General features: G+C 34.8%; 2 protein-coding genes across 2 annotated transcripts in view; both read right to left on the bottom strand.

The window, feature by feature from the left end:
• LOC106624863 (nicotinic Acetylcholine Receptor alpha5) overlaps nucleotides 1–26,548 on the bottom strand; it is a 177,739-nt gene that overhangs the window by 148,717 nt on the left and 2,474 nt on the right. The window contains exon 2 of the mRNA XM_070107248.1: nucleotides 22,688–24,428. The gene's annotated coding sequence lies outside the window, so the exon portion shown is untranslated. The remainder of the gene's footprint in view (nucleotides 1–22,687; nucleotides 24,429–26,548) is intronic.
• Nucleotides 14,002–15,796, bottom strand: NimC4 (Nimrod C4). The gene is made up of 2 exons (XM_014243373.3): nucleotides 14,342–15,796; nucleotides 14,002–14,243 (listed from the first exon to the last, which is right to left on the bottom strand). Exons 1-2 carry the CDS (start codon nucleotides 15,552–15,554, stop codon nucleotides 14,170–14,172), a joined length of 1,287 nt encoding a protein of 428 aa, XP_014098848.3. The 5' UTR covers nucleotides 15,555–15,796; the 3' UTR covers nucleotides 14,002–14,169.

Raw genomic sequence — 26,548 nt, forward strand, 5'->3', positions numbered from 1 at the left:
GAAAACTGTTTCAGATCGGCTAACTATAGCATAAAGCTGTCATACAAAGATCAAAATAAACTCGTTGTATGAAAAACTTTTTTATATGTCAAGAATCTTCATTAAACATATACACAGATTATTGTCAAAGCTAACGGTGTAATTTGCATCTAAATTTTTTAGATTTTTTAGATCTTTAGATCGCACTATAACATATAGCTGCCATACAAACTGAACGATGAAAATCAAGTTATTGTATAGACAACTTTTTATCTGTGAAGGGTATTATAGCTTCGCTGCCACCGAAGTTAACGTTTTTGCTTGTTTTTTTGTTTTAACTGTACCACACAAGTTGAAGCGCTGATATAAATTCTATATGCATATATGTATGTACAGCTACACCACACCCAGTTCATCCAGGGACTCTTACAGCAAGTACACAGTTTTGCTGCCGACATAACCGCATGTTGCTAGTGTAAATGGGTATGGTCGAAATGTATGTGTCTGTATGCGTGCGGCAACAAATAGAAAAATCGTTGTTGTTTGTCCTCATTGCTGTTCCCCATTGTTTTTCTTATTATTGTTGCTGGATGCCGCAGTATTGCATGCAGTTGACCTATTTCCGAGCGTTGCAAATTAAAAAACAAACACACAATCACACACACACACAAACCGACTGCAATAATAATAACAACAATGGCAACGGTGTACAACAATGAGAATGGCAAAAAAGCTAAGAAGAGTTGCAACAATTTGTGCAACAAAAACAATGTAGCCGAAAGACCGCAGTGGTTGTTGTAAGCAAATACAAAAACAAATGAAAAACAACATTCAAAAAGGGAGTGGAAGTTGTGCAAAAAGTTGCAACAACCACAACAACTAAAGCGTGGCATACTGCTTTCGTAGTGCTGCCACACTTACATACAAAGTTGCTGGCGCGGTCGCAGCTGAGCGGGTGTGGCAAGCAAAGTAGATTGGTATTCACAGAAAGCGGCAAAGGCAAGTAGTGGTGCGCTTTGTAAGCTCCGAAGTGAGTAAACAACACTGCTTGGTGCAAAGTATTGCAAGTTCGCAGAAACTTTTATACGCCTGGATTGTGGAAAACAGCAACCAAAATACGGGGGGAAAATGATTCCAAAATGTGTGAGTATTATTTTTGGTTGCAAGCAATGTTTCCTAGAACAAACGGGTATGTATTTCAGTTTTACTGTAATTTCGTTGGGAATTTGGCTTTTTTGTTAAAATTTTGCTTTGGATATTCATATGGGTAAGCTTTTGCAGCAATTCTGCAAACATTTGTTTCAAAATTTAAGGTTATGTGCGAAAATAAAGTGTAAAAGCTTAATAGTGATTTACATTCTGTATATAAAGAGCTTGAGTTGTACCAGCAGCTACCTTAGGATAGGCGGAACCTCTACAGGGTTTCCAATGGCAACTAGGAAATAGTTTCAATTAATCTGTTTAATGCGAGCTTGTTAAAGAAGCAGCGGAGGTAGAGAAAAGCAATACATCTAAATCCCTTTTGGACTAGTGAATAAAAAATTAAAAAGAATTTTTTTGAAAAGTTAAAATTCTCTAATATCAAACTTTAGTTCTATATAGTTAAGCAGCTCTGTGTAAAATGTTTATTCATTCATGGATGCAGTTTAATAATCGTCAATTTCCAGAAAGACCTCCGAAAAAGGTATCTGGCGTTGCGGAAGATGTTTCCTCTCAAAAGTATCTCAATTACTAAATCTAGAAAAGATTACTATAATAACAGATGAAGACAGTTAATGATCGCAGCACTGACTAAAATTTTAATTTCTGACAAGATCGCCATAAAAAGCTTGTTTTTTAGAAAAATTTACAATTGATAATCTTTTAGCTTCAATCAATAACTGAAAAGTATGCCTAAGAAGGTCGTGTGAAGTTTTCAAGTCGGTCCAGCTGATTCGGAGAAATTTTTGTCACCGACACTGAAAACAGCACTTTGAGAGAAACGCGTTTAAGGTTTTGGGAGTCGATTTCACTAAGTTAAAAATTCAAAAAAATATCTCCGAAGCTATTTGCCGGATCAACTACAAATTTTCGGAGATAATTTTCAAGTACATATATGTAAATTCGATATACATGCATGACGTGTTGCAAATTAAATATACTCTGCTTTCATATTTTTTTATAAATTTTCTAGATTTTACGCGCATGAGAGTTTAATAACGATAACTTCATCGTTATTAATTTAAAGAAATATGCAATAACATATTTCTAACTGCTCACACATACAAGCAGCTTTCAATTAATTCGATTATAAAAGACAATTCTTATTTCTGTAATCCTTGTGTCCTATTATTTCTAATAACAAAGTTAATTGATGGCGCTGCCACTTCAAATACCCTTCACTCGCCACACGCCACCAACCACTTCAGCCATCACCACCCTGTTCTGCTCGCTTTATGAACTCTCCTTCATTTATTGTATATGTAAGTGTTTGTTGTCTTGCTTTCATATGCCCCACAATTTGTTGCAAACACATTCTTTTGTTGTTAAATGAAATTGTAAACAATTTATTGTTTCATTGTTGCCACTCGAGGACTCGCACTGTATGCGTGGTATGTGTGTGAGTGTGTATGTGTGTGCACTCGCTTTGTCCTTCGCTCTTGTCATTGGATTTTCGCTTTCTGATATTTTATTATATACTTGTTATATAAAAGCATTTGTATTGTTTTTTTATTTATTTTGCTGTTATCTTTTTGTTTTTACAAGTCTCATCACACACAAATATGTACATACATGATAAATATGTAGCTCCATAGCTTTTGTACAATTTTTTCGCTTTCATATCTCAATGGAGATTTATTTTCTTCGCAATCGTTTATTTTGAGTGCAGATTCCACTGCTGCTCTTTGTCATATCTGTATGAGGTTATTAATAATAAATACACATTTTTATCAACACTTTCGTAAGCGTTCGCAGTGAGCAACATGTTTTTATAGTATGTTCCTGTATATGAGCAGCAAATTCTACATAGTCAGCACTTTTTTCGCCCTTTTTCTATAACAAATTGCATAAAATATGTTTGCAAAAGGTGAAAAGTGAAAATGCTGCATTTTCGTGTCAGATTTCATGGCTTAAAAAGTATGCAAAAATAATATGATAAATTTCGGGGAACAAAGCGCCTTGCAAAAACGGAAAGTATCGAATTTTTAAAGTTAAAAACTGTGTGCCAGATCACTGAAAACTGACAGGATATATATTATATGTGTGTATGTCATTACTAATGATTTATATGCAGCTATTTTTTTATAACTATTGAAATGCCACTTGGTATCAACAATATCTCTAGAAAAACATAATTCTTTGGTCTCATTTTTGTTCATTAAAAAGAGCGCTTTTGGCACAATATTACTGAAAAACAGCATGAATATTCATTGTTGCTAAATTTCGCCAAAACTGTGCAAATTAATTTATTTTTCATAACATTTGTCACGTAACTGTCTATTAGTTGTGCTAAATTTGTAATTTCGCAAAGTATTTAATATTTAAATCAGCAGCAGATATCATGGCACCAGCAATAAAATCGCTTATAATAGGTACTGTATGTATTGAAGTATAGATCAGTGAGAGCATTATTTATACAATCAAAAATAGCCTTTTAGTCTCTTTTTCACACACTTTTTGCCAAAAAGTACGATTCCATAAAATAAGTGCCAACTGAAAAATTTAGATTATAGAGTCAAAGTCCATAACTAGATATATATATTGTATAATATAAAAAAACATGCACAATAGTACTATTCAAATTACTGCTTATCTGAAGCCTTTATAATTGCCCATCTTTCTGCCAATTTGTTTATTCGATCCCAAAAAAACTGAGCCGACTTGGCGTTCAAGAACGAATCAAGCCAAATTTTGTATATCCTGTGCTTATCTACCCGTATTACAGTGAGGGCGTGCTGTATCGTATGGAAAATAATGGTAGCCAGAAGGAGCCAGGTCTGAGCAATAGACGGGTGAGGCAAAACTTCCCACGCGCTGTTTTCCGAATTTCAAGCGTTCAATTGAAAAAAATAAAACTTTCACCATTAATCTTTAAGCTATTGCATAGCTTCTATCGCGTGTTTTGAGCGCGGCAACTGAATCAAGAAATTCCGTAACCGAAATAAACCTAACACGATCACAAAGTATGCGCAAAATTTTTGCATACTTTTTGGCGTATTTTCGCTTATCGCAAGTGGAACAAATTAATTGAAGAGCAGGGTGATACAAAAATAATAATATTTTAGATACAATTTTCTTAATTATAAAAGATATTTATTATTAATAATTGAGAGCTAATACATTTATTCTTTTGACTAAGTATTGAAAGCTCGAAAATCAATTATTTTAATATTATATATAACAAAGTCACAAAAAAGGTTTAAATAGTTTCTGCATATGTTTAACGGATCCGGTAACGGTAAGCTAATACATTTATTCTTTTGACTAAGTATTGAAGGCTCGAAAATCAATTATTTTAATATATAACAAAGTCACAAAAAAAGGTTTAAATAGTTTCTGCATATGTTTAACGGATTCATATATAATAATATTTAATCTTTAGAAATGTTGAGTATTTTAATTTGAATTCTGAAAATTATTATTTTGTCCGATCTAGCTTTAACGGAAAATTATTATAAAAACGCTAATTTTGAGGCGCTCTAACACTGGAATATGTTGGGCATTCCTTTTCCCTGGTTTCAATGATAAAAATTCTTGAATAACCTACAATTATTGTAAGATAATAAAAACATTTCAAATAATATTAGCTTCTTATGTATTCAATAAAAGAAAAAAAATGTTTCCATATCGGTTATCACGCTCAAAAAGTGTAGCTTGAAATAATAGCAAAGAAAAAAATTTAATAAATAACAAAAAAATAATTACTGCATAAAAAACAAATAAATAATTATTATTGCCTAAGTTGATTCACGTAAAATTTCAAGTAAATCGACTGGTATACATACTTTCGATGAAAACACGTTTAAAACAAGAAAACGTGTTAACTTTCCATACAAGCATATTATTTCGATCGTTCAGTCTGTATGACAGCTATATACTATAGCCGACGATATCGGTCATTTCGACCGCTTCTTGGCGAGAAAAGGACATGAGAAAATTTCATCAATAGCTGAGAAACTAGACAGACGGACATGGCTAAATCGACTCAGCTAGTCATGCTGATCATTTATATACTTGTACATATATACTTTATAGGGTCTTCGACGTTTCCTTCTGTGTGTTACAAACTTCGTGGCAAGCTTAATACATTCAGTCCAAGGTATAATTAAGACTAAACCGGGAAATATTTTTGAATATCTAGGCCAACGATAGATGAAATAAATTTTTTCGATTTTTTCAAATTTTTTGAAGAGAATAAATACCTCTCACTAAATGGATACTAAAAAGCAAATTTTTTGGGAAGTAATAAAAAGCTGTAACTTACGTTCTTTATGAACCTTTCTATATACGTAAGAGAATAAAAAAATGTGAAAGAGCTATTGATCTTTGAAAACAAGATAAAGAGAAAGTATTTTTGAAAACCTTAATTATTCATATTTTATTTGACTCAATCGATATTCAAAATAAATATTCCCGATGAAAAGAGAAGTCGTTGGCAGCGGCTAGCTCTCTTCATAAGATCAACAACACTGAACATCTACTAGGGCAGTGTTTATTGGGCTTCCAGAACAAAAAAGCCTTAATATTTTCTCGTTCGCTCAACGCTACACATTTTCAGTCAGATTTAAATTTTCAACAACTGCAGTAATTTATTGGAAATCATAATTTCTTAGCAATTATCGACGCAAATGATTGATAAATATTTTTAATCTATTTTAATTAATAATGATCCACAAGGTTTACATAAATATAAAGAGCTCTGCAATAAACAAATACAAATTAAAAATGCGCACATTTATTAACGCGTTAAATGCGCTTAGCACATATTCCATATTCATGCTGCCGCAATTGTTTCCGCGTTGCAGACAATATGCGCGCCACAGTTATGCGCGTGGTGGTTTGTGTTTTCGTAATGCGCAGAAATGATAGCGATTCATAATTTACAAGCCAGCGATTTTCGAGTATGTTTTCACTCATTTGCATTCATTATGAGCGCACTTAATAATTCAGAAAATCGCAAAATGCATTTATTGCACATTTACACAGTGTATCAAGCCTAGCTGCAGGCGCACTCACACATCTACTTACTCGTGTATAAAGCATATAAAAATGTGTTGGTAAATATGAATGAATATATATATATGTGTATGTTTGAACTGACATACTTTGCCCGGAGTTACGCGAAGGCAGCACACACATAATTTACTTATTTGATCACACTCACACACACACATACACTTATATGCTTACTCACATGCATGCCTACAGTTGCATATCTGGTAAACTGGCACTTTACTGCCAGCGAAATGCAACAATCTCGGGACCCAAGGTGCAGCAGCAGCAATGCAGACAAGGCAGGCATCAGCGTAAAGGAAGCGCTGATAAAAGCGACTCATAAATTTTATACATTTACCTTTCAGAAGCATAAAGCAGCGCGCGTTGGTGTTGAAAGCGAGGCGCGAAAGCGCCAATGGAAGGATATAGAACACGGAAAATATGGTCAAAGCGAACTGTGTTGTGCAATGGCCATTGGCCGCTGGGTGGCTACGCTGCAGATCCCTTAATGCGGCACACGAAAGCCGGTTGAAAATTTAATTTACGCAATTAAATATAAATGCGCGTTCGAAGAGGGAGGAGATCAGGAGGAGTCAGACTCACGGGGCAAAAGAGTGGTGCGCGCGCGGTAAGAGGTCAGGAACTTGGCTTTGCAATGGATAAAGAAATCGGGGCAATTTGTTGCGCGAAAAGTGAAGTGCTGCCGACGACGCGTTAAGTGGCGAGTAAAGTGTAATGGAATGTAAAGTTGCTGGTGGGGCGAACAGGCTGCTGTGAGGAGCGACAGAAGTGTAATAATTTTTTTTCGTTTGCGCGAGAAACGACGCAGAATGGGAGAAACTGACCCAGTTACTTTATATCAAATTTTGTAGCAGCCCTTGACGCACTGCCTTTTGTGTGATGACTTGCAGTTATTGTTATTATTATTGTTATTGCTAACCAGTTTGTAACTAGATTTAATTTTGTATTATTGGTGATCATTTTTTATTGGCTGCCTACAGGATTATTAGGCCGATTGGAGTGAACTATCTTTTGGAGAGGCAAAGCTTAGCAAATTTTGAGAATTTATGAAAATATTATGTCTAAATTTCTCGTGTCGCCGCTTCCCATTAAAATATTACCAATAACACTCTTCGCTTATTAAGTTTAGAAAAACTATGTACTAAAAAATATATACTTGAAATTTTTCCAATTTTAGTTTTCTTTTTTTTTATTCTTCTATTTTTTTCTGTACTTTTTTTTTGTTAAATTTTATATTTAACTTTTTGTGTTGTCTTGCTGTCACACAATTCGACCGCAAGCCAATAAATTCAAGTTGAACTAAGTTTGACTGGCAACAACATTTTTCACACGAACACACACGCCCACATATAGCCACACACACCCTTCCCCAGCGACCTCTGTTTGACTTGAAAAGAAAGCATATTTCAGCAGCCAGCCGCAGAAAATTCATCTTTCTCTCAATAAGCTCAAAAACTCAACGTCAAACAAACTCTACGCAACCAACCAAGTCCATGTCCTTGGGCAACTTCCTACGCACTGCAAACTTGATGAACAATGTCTACATACACACGCACACATCAGCTGTGTATAAGACGAAAATCGTGCGAAACATAAAATGAGCAGCAACAATAGAGGAACCTTCCGTTAAACTGGGGATGAAGAGCTACATACATACATAGCGCCTATATAGTGGAAGTATGTATGTGTATGCGTGTGTGCGCCTGCAAGGGATTTATTTCCCTTATGTATTTCGTAAATATTTCGCAGATTCTACGCATATATACCATAAGCATGTATTTGTGGATAAACTCAAGCGTATATATTTTTCCTGTTTGACTCAATGAATGCTTTCAGGCTCCATGAGTATCTACATATGTTAATCAGCAAAATTCGATACGATGGAAACAAAGATAAGGATATGTGGGTCCGAGTTGTAAGTTATTTCAATAATTGCGAACTGTCCGATACCTTTAGGATAATCTCACTTTTCCATAGCATAGTCGGTATCCATTGGTAGTGAACTCGCCGATACCCATAGAATAAGCTTTCCCGTCTATTGCACTTAGTCAGCGAGGGACCTCAAATTTGGGGTATCTACATAAGATATTAAATTTAGCAGATATATACTTGATGAATGGGGTAAAGTTTTGTTCCGCCACGTTTACGAGAGCTTCTAAATGGCGTCTAGGATGTAATCTCGGTTTTGCCTTGCCTAGTAAGTACAGTCGGTCACGCTTTCAGGGATCATTTTCTAATGATCAGGCAACAATGAATTGTTAAAACTAAGAAATGTTTAACTGTATAATATTTGAAAAAAACCCGCATAACTTCAGGTATATGTTTAAATACACTGATGTTTTGACCAGTGCTGAAGAAGCAGAGTTAAACAAATGCGAAGGTTGCCTCTTATATTTGGTGATGAGAGAACAAAAACCAATAATATTATCATCGAAAATATTTCTCATTAAGGTCTAATAACTTTTGCATGCGTTTATACCAATTTTCGAAGCACTTTTGCCAGTCTGATTGAGGTATCTTCAAAACGCATTAACCGTCTCTTGAAGTGTCGAAAAAGTTGACCTCTTTCAAATTATTTTTTACGTACAGGAATACTAAGAAGTCATTCGTTGATTTATCAACTGTGGCGATGTTCTAGACGTATTTCTGCACACCGCTATCGTATTATCGTAACATTTCCAATCGACAGGAGCATTTTTTGAGCGAATGACAAATTGTGTGGGATCCAACGTGAATAAATTTTTATTACAGTCAAATGTTCATGCAATATTGAATGTGTGCTGGTCCCACTAGTTACTATAGTTGTCTCAATCTCAAAATAGGTCACACAACAATCCAGCAATATCAGTTTTCGATTTAATTTCATCTTTTCACCGAGAAGATATGTACATATCCGAAGAAAATATCTATGCAGCCACGCATTAACTCATGTTTTAACAGTAAACAAAAATTGTTTGCGTATTGTAAATTTGTCAGTGTTCACCAAATGTCAATTTAAAGCGTGTATGCTGTTCTTTTGTGTGAAGCCTCTTTGATTGCCTGTGAGGAAGTATTTTGTGCTTAATAAACGAGTACATGCTTGTATTTAAATTATCAAACAGTGACATGTAAAGCTCTATTTTTTAATCTGCTCAAAATATTTTGACATAAGGCTAGCGCGCCTGAACGTATGCCTTGAAGTTTGTTTTATTTTTTATATATATAATTAAATTAAATTATGAGCATTTGAGTAAAACTAATTGCGATATGCCTGATTTATATTTCATTATTTACTTCCCTCATATTTTTTCTATGAGTTGAGGCAGCTTAAAGTATTTCAAGTCTCGTTTCTTTAAGTACACCCTAATTGACAGTTAATTTTAAAATATTTCTCATTAACGTCTCTCCCTTTCCTTTTCCCATTTTATTTTTATGTCTTCGTCGCTTTTGCATGAAGAAATAATTTCATTTAAATTATTAAATGCGACACCGCTGAGCCCGAAGCTCCCCTCTCACCATTGCTTATTAAACGCCACCCGCTGCTCAAACCAACGTTCCATGCATCGCCGCCGTTTGCTTATAAAATGCTTCGTCCTGTTTTTTTTTTCACTTGTGTATTTTCAGAGACATTCTTGAAGGCGTAAACGATGCGTAGCAATTGCCGGTTGTCACACAGCGATTTCCGATAGAAAATGGAGCGCTATACGTTAGCTTAGAGAAAAAGTAGCGGGAAATGGCTGAAGGGGAGGGTAAGCAGGCAATTGGCGACAAAAGCTCGCTGTGTCGAAATTTAAACAAAATATGAAAAAGATACTTTACTTCAAGCGAGTTTGGCCTGAATGAAAAGTGTAGCTATTGTACATTGGGATGCATATTTGTGTGACAGTCCAAGAATAGTATTTCATGAACCACACGTTCTAAATGGTAATGGTTTTATTTTTTTGTTTTTTGTATTTGCTTTTTAATTCTTCTACACCAAAAATATAAACGAAATCCCCTACTTAAACCGAAGTAACTAAAATATACAAAAATAATACTCCAACACCCTGCTAACAGCGGTGGCTGCAGCGCTCTATTATATGTACCACAATTTTATTATATTTAATATGTGCCTGTGTGTGTCGTACTTTTTATTATTTCTGCGCGTTGGCGCGACTATTGTTATCAGCGCGCCAAAACATATGTGTATGAATAATGTGCCACACACATATACATGCACACACACACACATGTATATGTAGCCCGTTTATGGCTGTGCAACAGCTAGAACCTTCCTTTCATTATGTCACTTGCACAAATTTCTTTTGTTTGGCTGTGGTTTTTGTTTTAACTTTCTACTTTGTTGCGTTTTGAAGTTCTTCCTTATTGCTTTCGCTTTTGTTTGCCACGGAAAACAATGACAACGAGAAAGTTATAATTCTTGTGAGTGTGTAAGTTATAGAAATAATATACATTATACAACCAAGCAGGCATTATTATATTAAAGAGTTTGAGCGTGTTGAGTATAACATTTAAGCTCTAATTTTGCAGGAAACTAAAAATTTTGAAAAATTTTAAATATATTTACCAATTAAATGGCTTGAAGCATTATAAGAATGTGTTGGATAAATAAAAAATATTAAAAGAAATCGAAGGCATGTATATATTATTATAGTTCACACACAAAATATTAAAATTTTAAAGGTTAAGAGTGAAAAGTACATTTGCTTAAGCAAAAATTTTGAGCCAAATGGGAATACTACACATGAGATTCATAAATTAATAAAAAAGATTTTAAAAATTTTATTTTTATTATGTAATCACTCTCAACTGAATTGTAAATGATGAAAAAAAATCCTGCGTTCAAGCAGTTGTCAAACATTTTAGAAAGATGCATGCAAAATTTCAAGTCAATCGGTTAATAAGTTATCGAAAAGTTTTGACTACCGACTTCAAAAAAGCAGTTTTGAGAAAAACACGTTTAAAGTGGGGTCGGGTCGAGTCGACTGTAATTAAAAGTTTTAAACATTTATATATCTGGAAGTTTGCCTCGGATCGGCTTTCAATTGAATTAAAGCAAAATAATCTAAAAAAAAATTTATTTTGTAAGTTACAAGACCCATGTAACCTCTTAAAGCAAGTCATGTTGCCGCTCGAAAAGTGTATATGTATATGTATTGTATATAAGGTATAAATATTGCAGCTATAGTTATATACAGGAAATTTATATTTCACAACCATCCATCGAAACTCTCAATGCGCCAGTAAATTTGGCGAGCAATGGTCTTCGCTGAAGCCTTTGTGTGATGTAGACAGCGAGTACAATGACGAACGTCAGCGCTTTCATGCAAACAGGCTGTCAAATTTCGTTCTCCACAAAAAGCATTCAACTTACATGAATTTATAGCGTAAAGCAAGTAAGTGTATGCTTATAAATATATTGCTTGATAAAAATGTTGAATTATACACAATATAAGATTTTCACATGTTATATATAGTAAGTTGATTTAAATATTACTGCCTTTTAATACATAGCATAATTTTAAAAATTCTATACGCCATCTTATTCGTTTTAAAATCTTTCATTCGGCTGATTTTAATTTTATTTTTGTCTATTTACTAATTTTTATCAATATTAATTTCTCCTCAACCGCCATTTTCACTTGGGACTTCTACGAGTACGGCGATAGCTTGCCTCGCCCGTCTAAGCGCTCTCTCACTGACAAGTTTAATTTATTTGTGGTTGAAGTTTTGTGGGCGGACATTTGTTTGACGTGTGACAGCTGCTGTTGCTTTAATAGGAAATGATTGGTGAGGAATTTCATTAAACAACGGCTTGCTTACATATTTATTGGATGTATGTAAAATGTAAGCGTAAAATCTTGTGTCCTATTTCACAGTTCAAATGAGTCTTTCGCAGCAAGTTGACTACTTTAAATATCATTTTACAAGTGCTGCATTTTAAAATATATCAGTTTGAGGTCTTTAAATATAATTCTGAAAATTTAAATATTTCAAAAAGTCATATACAAAGTGTGCTGAAGAAACATGTTTACAAGTATGTACGATACTTCATTACTACTAGGTATTTAAAAATTTTAGCAGCTCCACTGCAAGTGCGATAAAACGAAAACTCATTTTTAAAGTGTTTTTTTTTAATATCACAAACAAATTCTTTACTGCATATGACATTTCAAATACGCACATTCCTTTCTTCTCGGCTTCATAAACGCACGCACACACATATATGTAATTATTCTCTACAACACAGTATGAGTCTCGCTGCGATATACTCGCCGAACCCAAGCACCAAAAATGACCTTTAGTAATAACTTATCATATTTTTCGAATATGTAAATAAAATGCTGGTTGCCTTTATCTGTTAATGTCTGCTAAGAATTTTAGTAAACTATTTACAAAGATAGCATTTGTAAATTAAAATCTGTGAGCAAGCGAGCTATGCGCATATTAACTGGTAGACACATCTTATGTGGCCTCTAATGCGTTTTTTGATTTTAGACAGCAGGTAGTCGACATTTACCACAGAACATAGCATAGGATGCATCATACACTCACATAGCGTTTGAACCCTCACTTATGCAATTGCTGTCCTGCTCTGACGCCAAATATCGAAGGACATGGAACAATGCTTGGTGTCTGCTTTTATCACTTCTTGAAGTGAGGGTTCAGAAAATCTTTCAATTAAAGAACAATTGTGTGTGTGAATGTAAACTATGAGATTATGCTGGAAAGTAGCGTGTAGTGAAGAAATATGTGACTCGTCATGAAAAGCGTGTGATGGTAGGATAGACAACAAAAATTCTAATTAAATTTAAGGATAAATTTGGAAATAATAGAACTGTGGGTATAAAATAATTTTAGAATTTTTTTAATTTTTGTATTTTGAGTGTAGTTGAGTAATTCTTAATTCATTGAGTCGCAGTATTTTTCCTACCGGATTATGCAGCCAATACACACTTTGACACTCACGCATACAAACGCAGGTATAACTTGAAACCAAATAAACTGTTTTTATCATATTTCAATAAAAAACTAGACCCGAGTGTATTTAGAATAAAAATTAATAATTAAAACTTGCGCTGATAAATAATATCTGAACATTCAAAAACGTTCCTATTGCGCCGCCCGATTATAATACTAATTTCGAACAAAGCACAAATAATTTATGATTGCTTGACGCAAAAATATGAGTTTTTCTTTGTTTCATTCAAAGAGTTCCGATATTAGTTAGTATTAATCACTTCTCAGAAAAAATTATGAACATTATTTGATTAGCTTAAGACTTTTCGTACTTATTTATTAGTAAAATATTATGGAAGAAATAATTGGCATTTAGTTTTTACACACACTTTTAGACCCTTATAGCATGTCGGGTTTGGATAAATAAAAAAGTTTGAAATAAATTGTGAATTGCAAACGAGCATTGAATCAAATTTTTGAGAAGCGAAGAGCGATTTCTAACACTGACTAACATCGCCTAACATACTTCGTCATACAACAGACGGGTCTAACATAGGTAACCGGAACGATCGAGAGTTATATCGTCAGTTTTAGAAAGCAAATTTCATAGTTTTTCCTAATAGTCTCCAGTATCCTAAAGTTTAGGATAAAAACAAAGAATGGATACTATTAAATTATATCATTTAAAATATAAATGGCATACGCCATAAATATAAAAATAATAACTTCCACACTTTTATACATCTGGTTCTTTTGTTCCATCTAACCCCGAGGCGATGGAGCGTTTGAGATTAATACCCACCGACTTTTCACAAAACTCAACCTCTTTTAAGAAGACAGTAAAAAGTTTAATAAACGAAAATAATATTTTATACAAACTTATCTACTTATTTATTTTTATGTTTTATATATACAATAAACTTTTATAACAACTAAATGATATTATGGCATATTATTAACATATTAAAGCTTAAAAATGAAAGAGAGACAGTACATACGTACATACACAATGAATCTTAACTACACATCCATCCCTCAGCACATGTCCACATGTCCGCTGTCTGAGCTTGTACTATTTTTATCATATCTACAACACGGTTCGGTTTTCCCTGCAAAAAATATAACATAAATAACGACCATTAAATGAATATGCACTCGCTTTCAATGAATCTTTAAAGAAAAATTCACCAAAATGACTCGCGCTCACCTTCCACATTTAAAGAGCCATGCTGGTGACGCCACAACTTTACGAACAACACAGCCAAAGCGCACATCATCACCGCCACGCCTACAATTATAAAGAATCTAGCTGTCCAACCACCATCAGCATCGCGTTTATTTGTGAGCCCATCCTGGTCGCTGGCTGTCATACAAATGGGGCCCACCTCTACACTATTCACTGGTGCCGGTTGGTGGCGTATGAAGCCGTCAGCGCATGCGCAACTGCCAACCAATTTGCATGCAGTATTACCGATGCAGGGCTGAAGTGTACAATTCGTCTCCTCCTCGTTGCTGGGAAAAAGTACAATATCGTCATCATCACCATCACTATCAGAGTTGTTGTATGCTGGATTACCAGTGATGGCATTTTCGTCGGTGCCGGTAGCCACCAGCTCAGCTTCGGTCGTGTCGAACTCGTTTATATTTAGCGCTGTTACACTATTTATCGTCCCTTCAACGCCGTCGCTGCTCTCAGTAGTGTTTGCCGTTTCTATGCAATCCACCACACCACAGTCCACCAATGGCACACATTCACCGGTCGCCGAGTCCTTAGCGTAGCCCGCATCGCAACTACACTGGTTCAGCGCTATACAACGTCCGTTCAAACAATCCGAAGCACAAGTGGGTATGCAACTGCCCGCATGGGCGCGATAGCCGAGTGCACACTCGCACACTTCTGGCGCCATACACTTACCACCATAGGGGCAACCGGACGCACAGCGCGGTTCGCAGTAGTGTGTGCCATTCAGCGCCGACTTGACAGCGTCGTAGCCACGTCGGCACTGGCACATTTTGGGTGCATGGCAGAAGGCGTTGGTCGGACAAGCGGGCTCGCAAACTGGCAGACAAGTCTTATTGGCAGCCATCGCGTAACCTTCGCAGCAGTCGTTCTTTAGTCGCTGATGTGGCACCTTTACCATATCGACGTAGTGCTCCACCTGTGTTTTGCTCTTCTTGAACCATTTGAAGGCGCCGCTCGGTTTAATCTCCACTTCGCGGGTCTTGTCCACAGCTATCTCCTCATAATAGGTTACATTCCGCAGGCAATAGTAGTTTTTATTATTCAGATCAAGTGAACTGTCGCCCACGAACCCGCTGCTAACCGTCGAAGTAGTACTGGATGCACCGCTTAGACACAACGTCGTCAGTTGGATCAACAAAAAGATCGAGAGGATCACTTGGTTTTCGTAGCGTGACATGATTTGTGCGCTGTCAACCTTCCGGATCTTATTTTATTTATTTATATGTGGTAGACAAAGCCTTTGTAATCCTTACAATTTAAATTATTATTATTTAGAAACTTTAATTTTTGTAATTATTTTATATATAAAACTTTTTTTATATATAAAAATGTGGCTAAATGAATCGCAGCACTTCTAAGCGTGTCGAGCACTCAATCCAAACTGATCGTCAATTAATTCAATTCTGTGCTGGTATCCTTAGCTCTGCTTATCGGCTAGTTTGTTAATGCTGCAGTACAGTAGTCGCACTAGCGACTTTGTCTTTTCTTTAATATTCTTTGCACACGATTCTACACAACCAAGCACGTTCCGAGTTGTGCCATGAACCCCATAGGAAATTTCAGTACAACCGTTGGTGATCGGAGTTGTAATAGAAGGTTTAGATAAAATCTGGTTCCCTTGGCGTTGTCAAATTAAAAAATTTCCTATCAACCATAAATAAATATGGATTTACAGCTTTCGCTTGGATCATTAAATTAATTGATTTCAATGATGTGGAGAGACGACTTACTCAAAACTAAATGCCAACATGCTTCATAACTGTGTATAACTGAGATTTTCTATATATAATATAATATTATATAATAGCTACTCATAATGTGCATCAAGTGAAATTCGAGACGTGCAAATCGTTAAGCAATCAAAATAACACCTGATCTGCTAAGAGCAACTGCAGTTCTTATGGAGTGGAACCTCTAGATATTTTCGTCATATAACCCTAAATAATATAGTACTGCCCGATGAACTAATATTTCTGGCAACGAAATATTTTACTTTTTAAAAATGCATGATTTTATGAATGCTGAAAATTTACAAAAATACAATTAAACTACAAAGAGCATAGTGTTAAAGTATTCCTATTAAAGCAAACCCGAAGCATCAATCGAAAAAGCAACAACAACAAGATAGTGGCATATCAGAGTTTATGCACAGAAACTAGCCGCAAACTAAATAAATAGTTTCGTTAGATAAGGATTTTAATGTGCATAGAATAATATAACATATATTGATCGTCTTCATCTGCACGAAACCCCACATCTCAAAAGAGATATCACTGAACCACCAGTTGAGAAATATTTGTTTTGGTTTCCAAATCTTCAAAATGAAAACAAAATATAGTTTGTCTGCTAAACTCGGCATTAATTCAAAGTGTGCGGTTTAATCTTATTCTTTTGTGGTCTTATCGCCGTTGATCCATTCAACTAAAAACTGAAAATTATTGTTTTTTTTATTTATAATATTTCTGTTTAGGAACAACAATTTATTTTACTTCAATCGTTAGAATGTTTTTAGATTTACGGTATAGTTTCAATTTTTTTTTTGTTGCCTACAATTATGTGTCATACGATCCGTCAGCGCTCGGCGCCTGCCTTGCAATCGTTATCGCCCGGAACAGCACTAAAATACAATTACATTGGGAAGTGATTCATTCGAACTTTGCACACAAATTAAATAGCAATATATTATATGTGTATATGTGTATGATGCGTGTGTATGTATGCACAGTTGTTTTTAGGTCTCCATAAGCGAAATTAATGAATATGCTGAGTTTATTTATGCGCTGCCAGAAATGTAATAATACGGAAGTACATATGTATACATATAAGTATGTATTTATAAACTAAAGTATAAAATTATCTTCAATGAGAAAAATGCAGCGCGTTATAAATATCAGGAGCTTGGGTAAGCAGCCTCAGGGTACTTCCGAATATGCATACCCTCATATATTTTTTTTTTTATACAAAAGAGCTGAAATTAATATTAATTGAGTCTATTGAATTTTCTCTTCATTAGTGCTAGTAGTAATACCACTATTAGACACGCTCATTGCACTCTCTCTTTCAATTTAATCTTTGATGCAATCACTAAGACTGTCATCTAGACATGATCCAAGCTGTTAAAGTCACCACCAACCAAATATTTTGTGCTTTGTACGTTTATTAAACTGTTGATTTCTTATCGGAACTCATTGTCATCGGGTCTATGTGTCAGAATATGAGTGTGAGACTCGCACTTACATTTAATGCAATCGGGTAGTTTGTGAATGTAAACGATCTTCAATAGGTAACCGATAAGCCGAAAATAGATTACTTTATTCTCACTCAAAGTTTTGTCGCAGCGCTCATATTGTTATTTTTCTATAACGAATATATTTATTTAAATATGTGTATACAATTATGTTCAAATATGACATGGATGGTCCATACGAACTACTTGTACTTCGCACGTGCATTAAAAATGTTATACCACCCTTAAGCAATTTTTTTTAATATTTGGTTTGCTTATTTGCCGGAGATGCTGATATCGGACAACTATAGCATATAGTTGTCATACAATCTGACCCCTCAAACTCAAACCAGAAAATACACAATATACGAAGAAATAGGTTAGATCGCACGACTATATCATACAGCTGCCATATAAACTGAATGATCAAATTCACGACAAAAATCTTTTTAAACTTTTTAATGCCATAAAGAATGCACCTCTGTAGAGGATTATGGCTTCGGTGCAACGTAAGTTATGTATTTTTCTTGTTTCGTACTAAAATATATACATTTTGTCAGGCAAGATTTTGTTGGCACATTAACCTCTTACAAAGTATTATGCTTTCTTTTTAATGTTCATTTTAGGTGGTAACCCTAAATTTAAGTCAGCCGAATTTTGAATTATTTTTAAATATCTAGGCCACAATAATTTTGTGAAAAAAATGAGGAAAATTAATGCAACATAATATTTTATATATTTCTATGTACGAGTATATTTACTCACAGTAATAAGACTAAGTGAAATATTAGAAAAAATAATAACAAGCCAAACTCGGACAAACTGTGCGTTAAATACAAATTCTAAGAAATAAACGGCGGCAAGAAAATTGCACGCCGCTTTGCAAATCACATGGCGCCCAGATATCAAATTCAAGCTATTGACAACAATACATGCAGTTATGGCAACTGTGTGGCAAACTTTCTCAAGCCCTTGCTACGAACCCAGTCTCCACCGGATTTGCAAGGACACATAAACACTCACGCTCACAAGAGATTGCGGCATACTTTCAGGGCATTAAAGTCATTATGAAAATCGGTGAAATGGGCGAACCAGCCAACGCACGGTTACACACACACTCAACGCAAATGAGGGGCATATATTAATGGCACACTTCGGTAGTAGTAAGAACAACAATAGAAGCAACAACAATGTAGTTAAGCGTCAAGCCTTGGTAAACGCACTGCACAAAAGACCATTAATTTTCCGAAATCTTTTAAATTAATCATTTCTCGTAATAAAATTAAATTTGTACAAAAGCAACAACAACAACAGCAATAATCCCGGTCATATTAGCAAAAATAATGGCGCAAGTAGTTAAGCGTTTAACATGTAATGTAATGTTGTGCAGCAAGTAGAAAAGTGCGTTACTGGTGGTACACGAAATCTCGGTAGGAACGGTGCTGGGTGGGATGTGTAGCGAGATGACAAGCAAAAGTACTACACTACGTTAAAATTGCTTCAAATTGAGGAAGCTGTATAAATTCATGCCTTTGGTTACAAGTGGAAAATGAGGAGAAAAGTTTGAGTGATGCCATGGAGCCTAGGTACAAAATATCATGTCAAGCAAATTACGAGGGTATGCTTAAGTTTATCTACATGGTATTTACTATGCTACAACAAAATACCTGCTCGCATCTGTAAACCATATGGTTGTATAAGATTATGCTAAGTAGGCAACATTTGCGGACTTAACCTTTTCTATAATCGATTTCTAGTTAAAAAAATTGTATTAACAATTTTTGCTAAATTTTGGAAAGGCACTGAAGTATCTGCGTTTATAATATAGCAGAGAGAAATTCTAGTGTGTACTTGACAAATCAGTGGCAATAAGATCAAAACATTAAAGCGAACACATGCTAATGAAAAGAGAGACTTCTAATCTATTTTTTATATTAAGTTTGGCACAAAATTTGTAACACCCCGAAAGAACAGTTGGAGAGCCTATGAAATATATATTAAAATGCTCAGCATAACGAGCTGAGTTGCTTTAGCCATGGCCACCTGTCTGTCCGCCTATCTGTCTGTATATACGCGACCAAATAACTCAGCTTTTGAGATATCAATCTGAAATTTTGTACACGTCGTTTCCTCCCGAAGACGCTGCTCATTTGTCGGAACCGTCGATATCGGACCACTATAGCATATACTGTCATACAAACTGAACGAAAGAAATAAAGTGCTTGTATGGAAAACTTTTTTATTTGTCTAGATATTTATCAAGAAATTTTACATGGATTATTGACTAAAGCAATGCAGCAATTTTTCTGTGCAGATCCGATCACTATAGCATATAACTGCCATACAAACCGACCGCTCAAAATGAAGTTTCTGTAAGGTTTGTATTTGTGAGGAGTATTTTGGCTTCAGTTAAACCGAAGTCAATGTTTTTTCTTGTAATTTTTCGAATTTTAAGGTACACACCTATTGAGATCTCCTAAAAAGGGTGAGTTTTGGTTTTATTGTATAGAAAAATGTAAAACAAAGTGTAATTTTAAAGTTTTGAGAGTAAATTTATGCGGAATTATTGCAACCGCACAATAAATGTTCAGTAAAGTGTTAATGTTTAGCGAATTATTCATTATTTGACAGAAAATTGCTATTTTCGAAATTTCACATTAGGTATGCACCTTCAAATTAGCTATGATAAATAACTCGTTCATATTATTCCTGCTATCGTTTCAAGGTTTAGATTATATCGCTTAAGCTTATATATTCTAATTTAATTTTCTTCAATATTTTTCTGAACAAATTTAGAATTAATAATAACAATACACGTTTCGTTTACAAAATGTGTCTTTCTAGATTTAAACGCACACAAAATGTATTCTTATTTAATACACCGCCACCGCCTCCAACTACTTCGTTCAGATCCATACAGCCGTGTGTGTTTACACTTTTAATTTTTATCTCATTCGCGCAAATAAATTGCATTTAATTTCGCATTCATTGAAAAAGTCTACGACCCAGAAATAAATACTGTTATGCATGTATGAGTGCGTCACACGAAAAAAGCTGCAGGCATGAAAACAAAGCGAGGCAAATAGTGCAGTAACACACACACACATACACATGTTTACCAACAGCGTCGTAAATATGCCTCCGAGTATCCCTTTTATGCCACTACGCCTCAGCACTACACACACACACACAAACACATTCTCCCGTACGCTGCACAACAAGTGGCGCGGTTTTAGCGCATCGCTCGCTCGGGCCTCAGCGGGGTGTGAACGGGGCCTCAGCCGCCATTTGCCACTTCACAGCTGCTTTGCCTCACTTACTTATTTACACAATTTGCACTGTTGCTGTTGAACCACTTTTCTTCAACTTATTTCTGTTTCGTCGCATACCCCGAAACTTTTTCGCCCCTACTTTCCTGCTCTTTGCTTTGTTTGTTTGCCACTAATGCGCGAATGTATGTATTTACATACACAAAAGTTTTCTCTGTATGTGTGTTTGTATGTGTGTATATGTGAACGCCTACAAGTAAATTCTGCACTGCTGATTCGTTTGCTGTTAGCTATGTGAGCTTCTGGGTGTTTGTATGCATGTATGGGTGTGTGGCTGTTAGGCTTAGTGCCTGTGTTTCCGCAGTCTGAGGATTTACAGCATTTGTAGACGAGCTTGAGGATGGCAGATAAAATTTAGTAGTGTGGAATTTATAGTATTGAAGTACGGCTTAAGCTATACTCGAGTTTGTGTTTAATGAGGTGAAAGTTAATGACACTCTGTTTGGCCCTTTTCGTCCCATGCCATGGCGCTTTCATTCACCTCTTTCTTTAATTTTTACGTTCATATATTCTATAAAAAGACACGCTCGTTTGTTACACATCCTCACACACTCAAGTGTAACTTGTGTCTGCATGAGCTGAAGTATACTTTTAGGCTGCTCTTTAGTTATCTCCTTTCCTGCTGTCAGGCGCCCTCAGCAGCAGTGTGGGAATTATGCTTTGCTTTGCTTCGTTTGTCGATCAATTTTTGGCTGATGCCTTTCTTCTTGTTCTTGCGTTCTCTTTTCCTGCCTTTGACAAAGGCATACAGTTCTGATAAACTAATAATGGTTTAACGCAAACACATGCTGTTTGGGTTTATGCTGTTAAATCAGCTTGAAATTGAGAAAATTGTGACAATTTTGATGAGCAAATGGAAAAAAGCGCTTGTTATTCAGGAAATGTCATTGAAACTGTCATACGAAAGCATTTAGCAAATTTTTAATTTTATATGTGGTATACATGTATGTATATAAGTATGGTGTTATTTTGCAGATGCCGAATTTACAAAAGGTATAGCTGTCAAACCAGTTGTCAAAGTAAACACATGTGTTTGACATTAACCCCTAGTATTTTTATATCCTAAAAAGGGTATATTAAGTTTGCCACGAAGTTTGTAACACCCAGTAGGAAACGCCGAAGACCTTACAAGATATACACATAAATGATCAGAGTGACAAGGTGAGTCGATTTAGCCATGTTCATCTGTCTGTCCGTTTATCTGTATATACGCGAACTACCTAGTCCCTTGGTTTTTAAGATAATGATCTGAAATTTTGCACACTGCCTTTACTTCCCAAGAAACTGCTCATTCGGAACTGACGATATCGGTCCACTGCAGCAAATAACTGCTTTAATTTTACTGTGTACTCTCAAATTATGCATAAACGTTAACATGAAATTTTAAAAGAATTGGTATAGTGTCTATTTTTTTAATTGCCAAAAGTCGCTGTCATACCAGGCGTGCGCCTTAGAGCTTTCGTGCTATAATTTAAAAGCGACAAAACATTATTTTAGCTAATATACCAAAAATCTGAACAAAATCGTTGCCTACATTCAGGCATACTACATTATGTTGTACTTAAGTTTCACACCATAAAAAGCGATTGCAAGTAATAATGGCTGAGCACGTGATCAGCGCAAGGCACTTCATCTAACGAACAAAGCGCAACTTTCGATTAAAAAGGTATGCGGATATGGGTCAGAAGTTTTCAAGGATAATTTTTGTATTTGCATAATCTATTTTAATTATATGAAATATTAGAGAACACTTACCTCTTCTAGTGTTCTGTGCGTGCTAGCTGCTCAGCTTCAAAATCTTCAAAAGTCCAGTTGCTATTTAATACACTCTAACCGTAATTTACACAACACCGTTATTTGTAAGAGACAATCATATTTCAATATAATTCTAAAATCTATGCAATATTATATTATGTTAATATTAATGCAATTATTGAACGAGTTTTTTTTCAGTTACACGGTTTTTTATACAATTACTTTTTCGTTTAATGAGCGCCTAAGCAAAATGTGTCGTTCTTGAAATTGGTTTAATGACTAATGAAATACACTTGATTACTTGCTTAATGAATTTATTTATTGCGGTTTCGCTGAATGCATTCGTTTAGGCTTATATGTATGTGTGCGTGTACGTTGCTGCTGATTTCGGTAGTTTTTGCCTTATCTTAGGGAACTTTTTTTTTTTTGCTTTTTGGTATTAAACTTTAAATGCGAGGATTTCCATAGAAGGACATTGAGAAGTTTTTTCTATTATACTTTTTTTTGTTCTCTTATTTTTTTTTATGTTTTTGTATTTGCTCTTTTAAGTGTTATTTAATTTCTGATTTTTGTTGTTATTAATTTATTCGCTATCAATTAATTTCAGTTCACAATCACCAATGTAAATATTGTGTTTACTTTAAATGCGCTGAATTACACAAAATTTGTTATGTAAGTGATTTGCTTATGATTTTTTGGTTTGTATGTATTTGCTGAAATATTTTTGCTAATTTTGTTGGCTGTTAAAGTGAACTAATTTACAGCTATTTAAACGCTAGTTTTGTATGAAATTTGACATTAATTATTTTCTAATTATTTATACCGTTATGCTAATATTTACTTTTATGAATGTGTGCGTGATTTTTTGTCAAATTACAACTACAATTTGTTTATACTTTACTTTGCATAATATTTGTTTAATTTAACTACTTTGATCTTATGTAATCGCCATTAAATGAAAACGTCGACGCAGCGCAGGCATTAGCTGCAAGTGACACTTGCTGTTTTTAATTAATTTAGCTTTTTTCAGTAATTTTATTTTCAGTTTGCGCGGCCAATCGTTTCTATATAATAGAAATTAATTGAATTTTGTCGTTTTTTCGCAGATTTTCAATATTCGTGCTTTCTGATTAGTTTAATTTAAGCGATTTTTTTTTTTGGAGCGCGGTTTGTAGCCGCATTTTACACTTATTTTTGCAAATAATATACACAGAATTACAATCGTGTTTTTCAATATTTTATTATTTTTTATATTTTCGTCGTTTTCGTTATTAATTTAAATTTTTTTTAAGTTCGCAATTTTTTTTTTTTAAACATAAACGTTGTTGCTGTTCGGCGTGTTGCTGCAGTTTTTTATATGCCAATTCCCAACAATACTTTAAATTTTGTTATAAAGTTTTTATCGTCAGCATTTTTAGCTGCTTTCAGTTTTACTTTAAACTTTCTATCACACACCGCAATTGTTTTAGTTTACTCACTGAATTGCACTACGCTTTCGTTAATTTTTCTGAATCAAAATTATCCCTCTTTGTTTTTTTTAACACCTTCATCACTGTTTTTCATTCACATTCCTTCCACCGCCTTTAATTTCGTGCATTTTCCTCCTTTTTCCTCGAGCTTTTGTTGTTTTATCTAAGTTTTTATTTGTTACTTTGCTATCTCTCTCCTTCATCTACTCACAGGTGCGTGTCCTATGGTCACTCTGTGCCCGCCTCATGTCCGTTGCCTGTTTGTGTGCATCCTGCAAAGATAAAAAATAAATATGTAATTTCATCAACTATTGTGCTTCGCTACACACACATACATATATATATATAAACAAGCATTTAATACATACATTATTCTAAAATACACAAAAAAAAAAATCCAACATATTTTTTGTTTTCCTCTTTTAATAGAGGCACTTCTCATTAATTTTGATGCCTTCATTTGACCTTCAAAGCTGAGTACGCACAAACACTAACAAAAGAGACTAGACAAAAACTCAGCAAGAGCATGTCATCAGCACAAACATCCACCGGTTGCTGTGTGTTTCATTCATGCTGTGTTTCGGCTATTCATACTTTTATGTTTGCTCATTGTGTTGGCAATTAACTTTGAAAATGAGCAACATTTTCATGGCATGGTGGATAAGTGCAATGCACTTAAGTACCTACAGCGCTGTGGGCGTGCAGATGGTGCGGTTTATTAACTTGCCACATTTAGCTTTACCATATAAATAATCTAAGCATTTCATATCTTATTCAAGTTATATTCAGTAATGGATCAAAATGTAGTTTCATTTGGAATTCAATTTCAACGTTGTAAACTATGTGTTTAAATAATCGGCTAATATTTCTTATAGCATAGGAGGATCCTATAGTGGCCCTTTCTGAAAATATCTGGTAAAATAAGAGGTTTTCCACACAAGAACTAGATTTTGATCGGTAAGTAGGATGACATATGGTATTATATACATCTTATCGTAATCCAATATCAGCGGATCCGAAAAAAAGCTTCTTGGAGGAAAAAAAATGTGTGCAAAATTTCAGATCGATCATCTTATTCATGATCAGAGAGACCTAAACCAAAACCGTAGAACTGATTTCGAGGGAATTGTATGAACATATTTTTATTTGTAACGAAGGACATGAAATCTTGACTGGTTAGGTGAGCTTTATATTTATAACACGCCGACTTCATTTATTGATAAGAAACTTACTAAAAACGAACAACAATTTGATTAACCTCTAGCTCCTAAAAGAGTTTTCGTAACAAGAATGATTAAGATTTCAGACAAAAAATATTAGAGCGTCGTTGGTTTCAGGTTTGAAATTTAAAGGGTTTCTGGCCAAATTGTAGACAGGAAAACGAATTAAACCAGCAAGGCAATATACATATACAAGTTTTGTACAATAGTTCTGAGGAACATGAACTGAAGAACCCGCAATTGGCAACTATAATGACTGAATCCGATATAAAAGTGTTGTGTTTTTATTTCCAAGTGTCACAATATTGTCTATAATTTCGAACATAATTTTTCCACCTAGTATAACCAATTTATTTTTAACAGCTTTTCTGTTTTGTGGAATCTAATTTTATATCTATGGCTTCGCACTACAAATACACAGCATATTCTCAGCGATTCCGCTCGTTTCTGTTCCACCAACCAGCTTGCAATGAACTTGAAATACTTTCGCAGATAACGACAGGAGAGGGTGTCCAGTGAGCAATTTCACTTTCTATTTTGTGCGGTTTCCGAATTTATTTTAGTGAATTAAAAGTGAATACATTGGACACACACGTTGCTAAATTGAAGAGAGAACATGCAAATATAATATAACCAGAATATAAACCAGAAGGCTTTGGTAGTCAAAAGCGTATTTCAGAACAGAAAAAAATGTATTTAATTGGAGGCTGGCATTGTGAGATGAAGAGGAAATCGAGGGAACGGACTATATGGCGAAAAAGAAGAAGCACACAAGAGAAGAATCACGTGTGGACTGCAGGGCGTCGAGGGGAACGCACAACAGCAGGCACCTGTTATTCGGCAGCAAAAACTTTTTTCACATTTCACTTTCACAGCAGCACTCACTTCGTCCTTCACTTGCACTTCGCTGCGAACAGCCGGGCAACTTATGCACCGCACTACAGCTATAAATATCCTCAAGTAATTAAAAACTTATAATAAATGAAATTTGCAAACACATTTATGATTTTAGTAGATTTTTTACCAGTGAATAGAATTAGTTTTGGCTTTTTCAACGCACAACGAAATGCAACAGTGTACCGTTGACCGAGACACATGCTAAAAAGGACGAAAATTTTGCGTATACGCTAACGAGCTCATAACACTGGAAACCGAAAACGACATATCATCAT

The sequence above is a fragment of the Bactrocera oleae genome, chromosome 3 (assembly GCF_042242935.1).
Source record: "Bactrocera oleae isolate idBacOlea1 chromosome 3, idBacOlea1, whole genome shotgun sequence".
NCBI classification, from domain to species: domain Eukaryota; kingdom Metazoa; phylum Arthropoda; class Insecta; order Diptera; family Tephritidae; genus Bactrocera; species Bactrocera oleae.

Excerpts from the sequence above, each read along its gene's own strand:
- NimC4 (XM_014243373.3), bottom strand. The coding sequence starts at position 15,554 with ATGTCACGCTACGAAAACCAAGTGATCCTCTCGATCTTTTTGTTGATC. Across the intron at positions 14,244-14,341 it reads TGGCTCTTTAAATGTGGAAG|GGAAAACCGAACCGTGTTGT; the intron begins GTGAGCGCGAGT and ends TATTTTTTGCAG.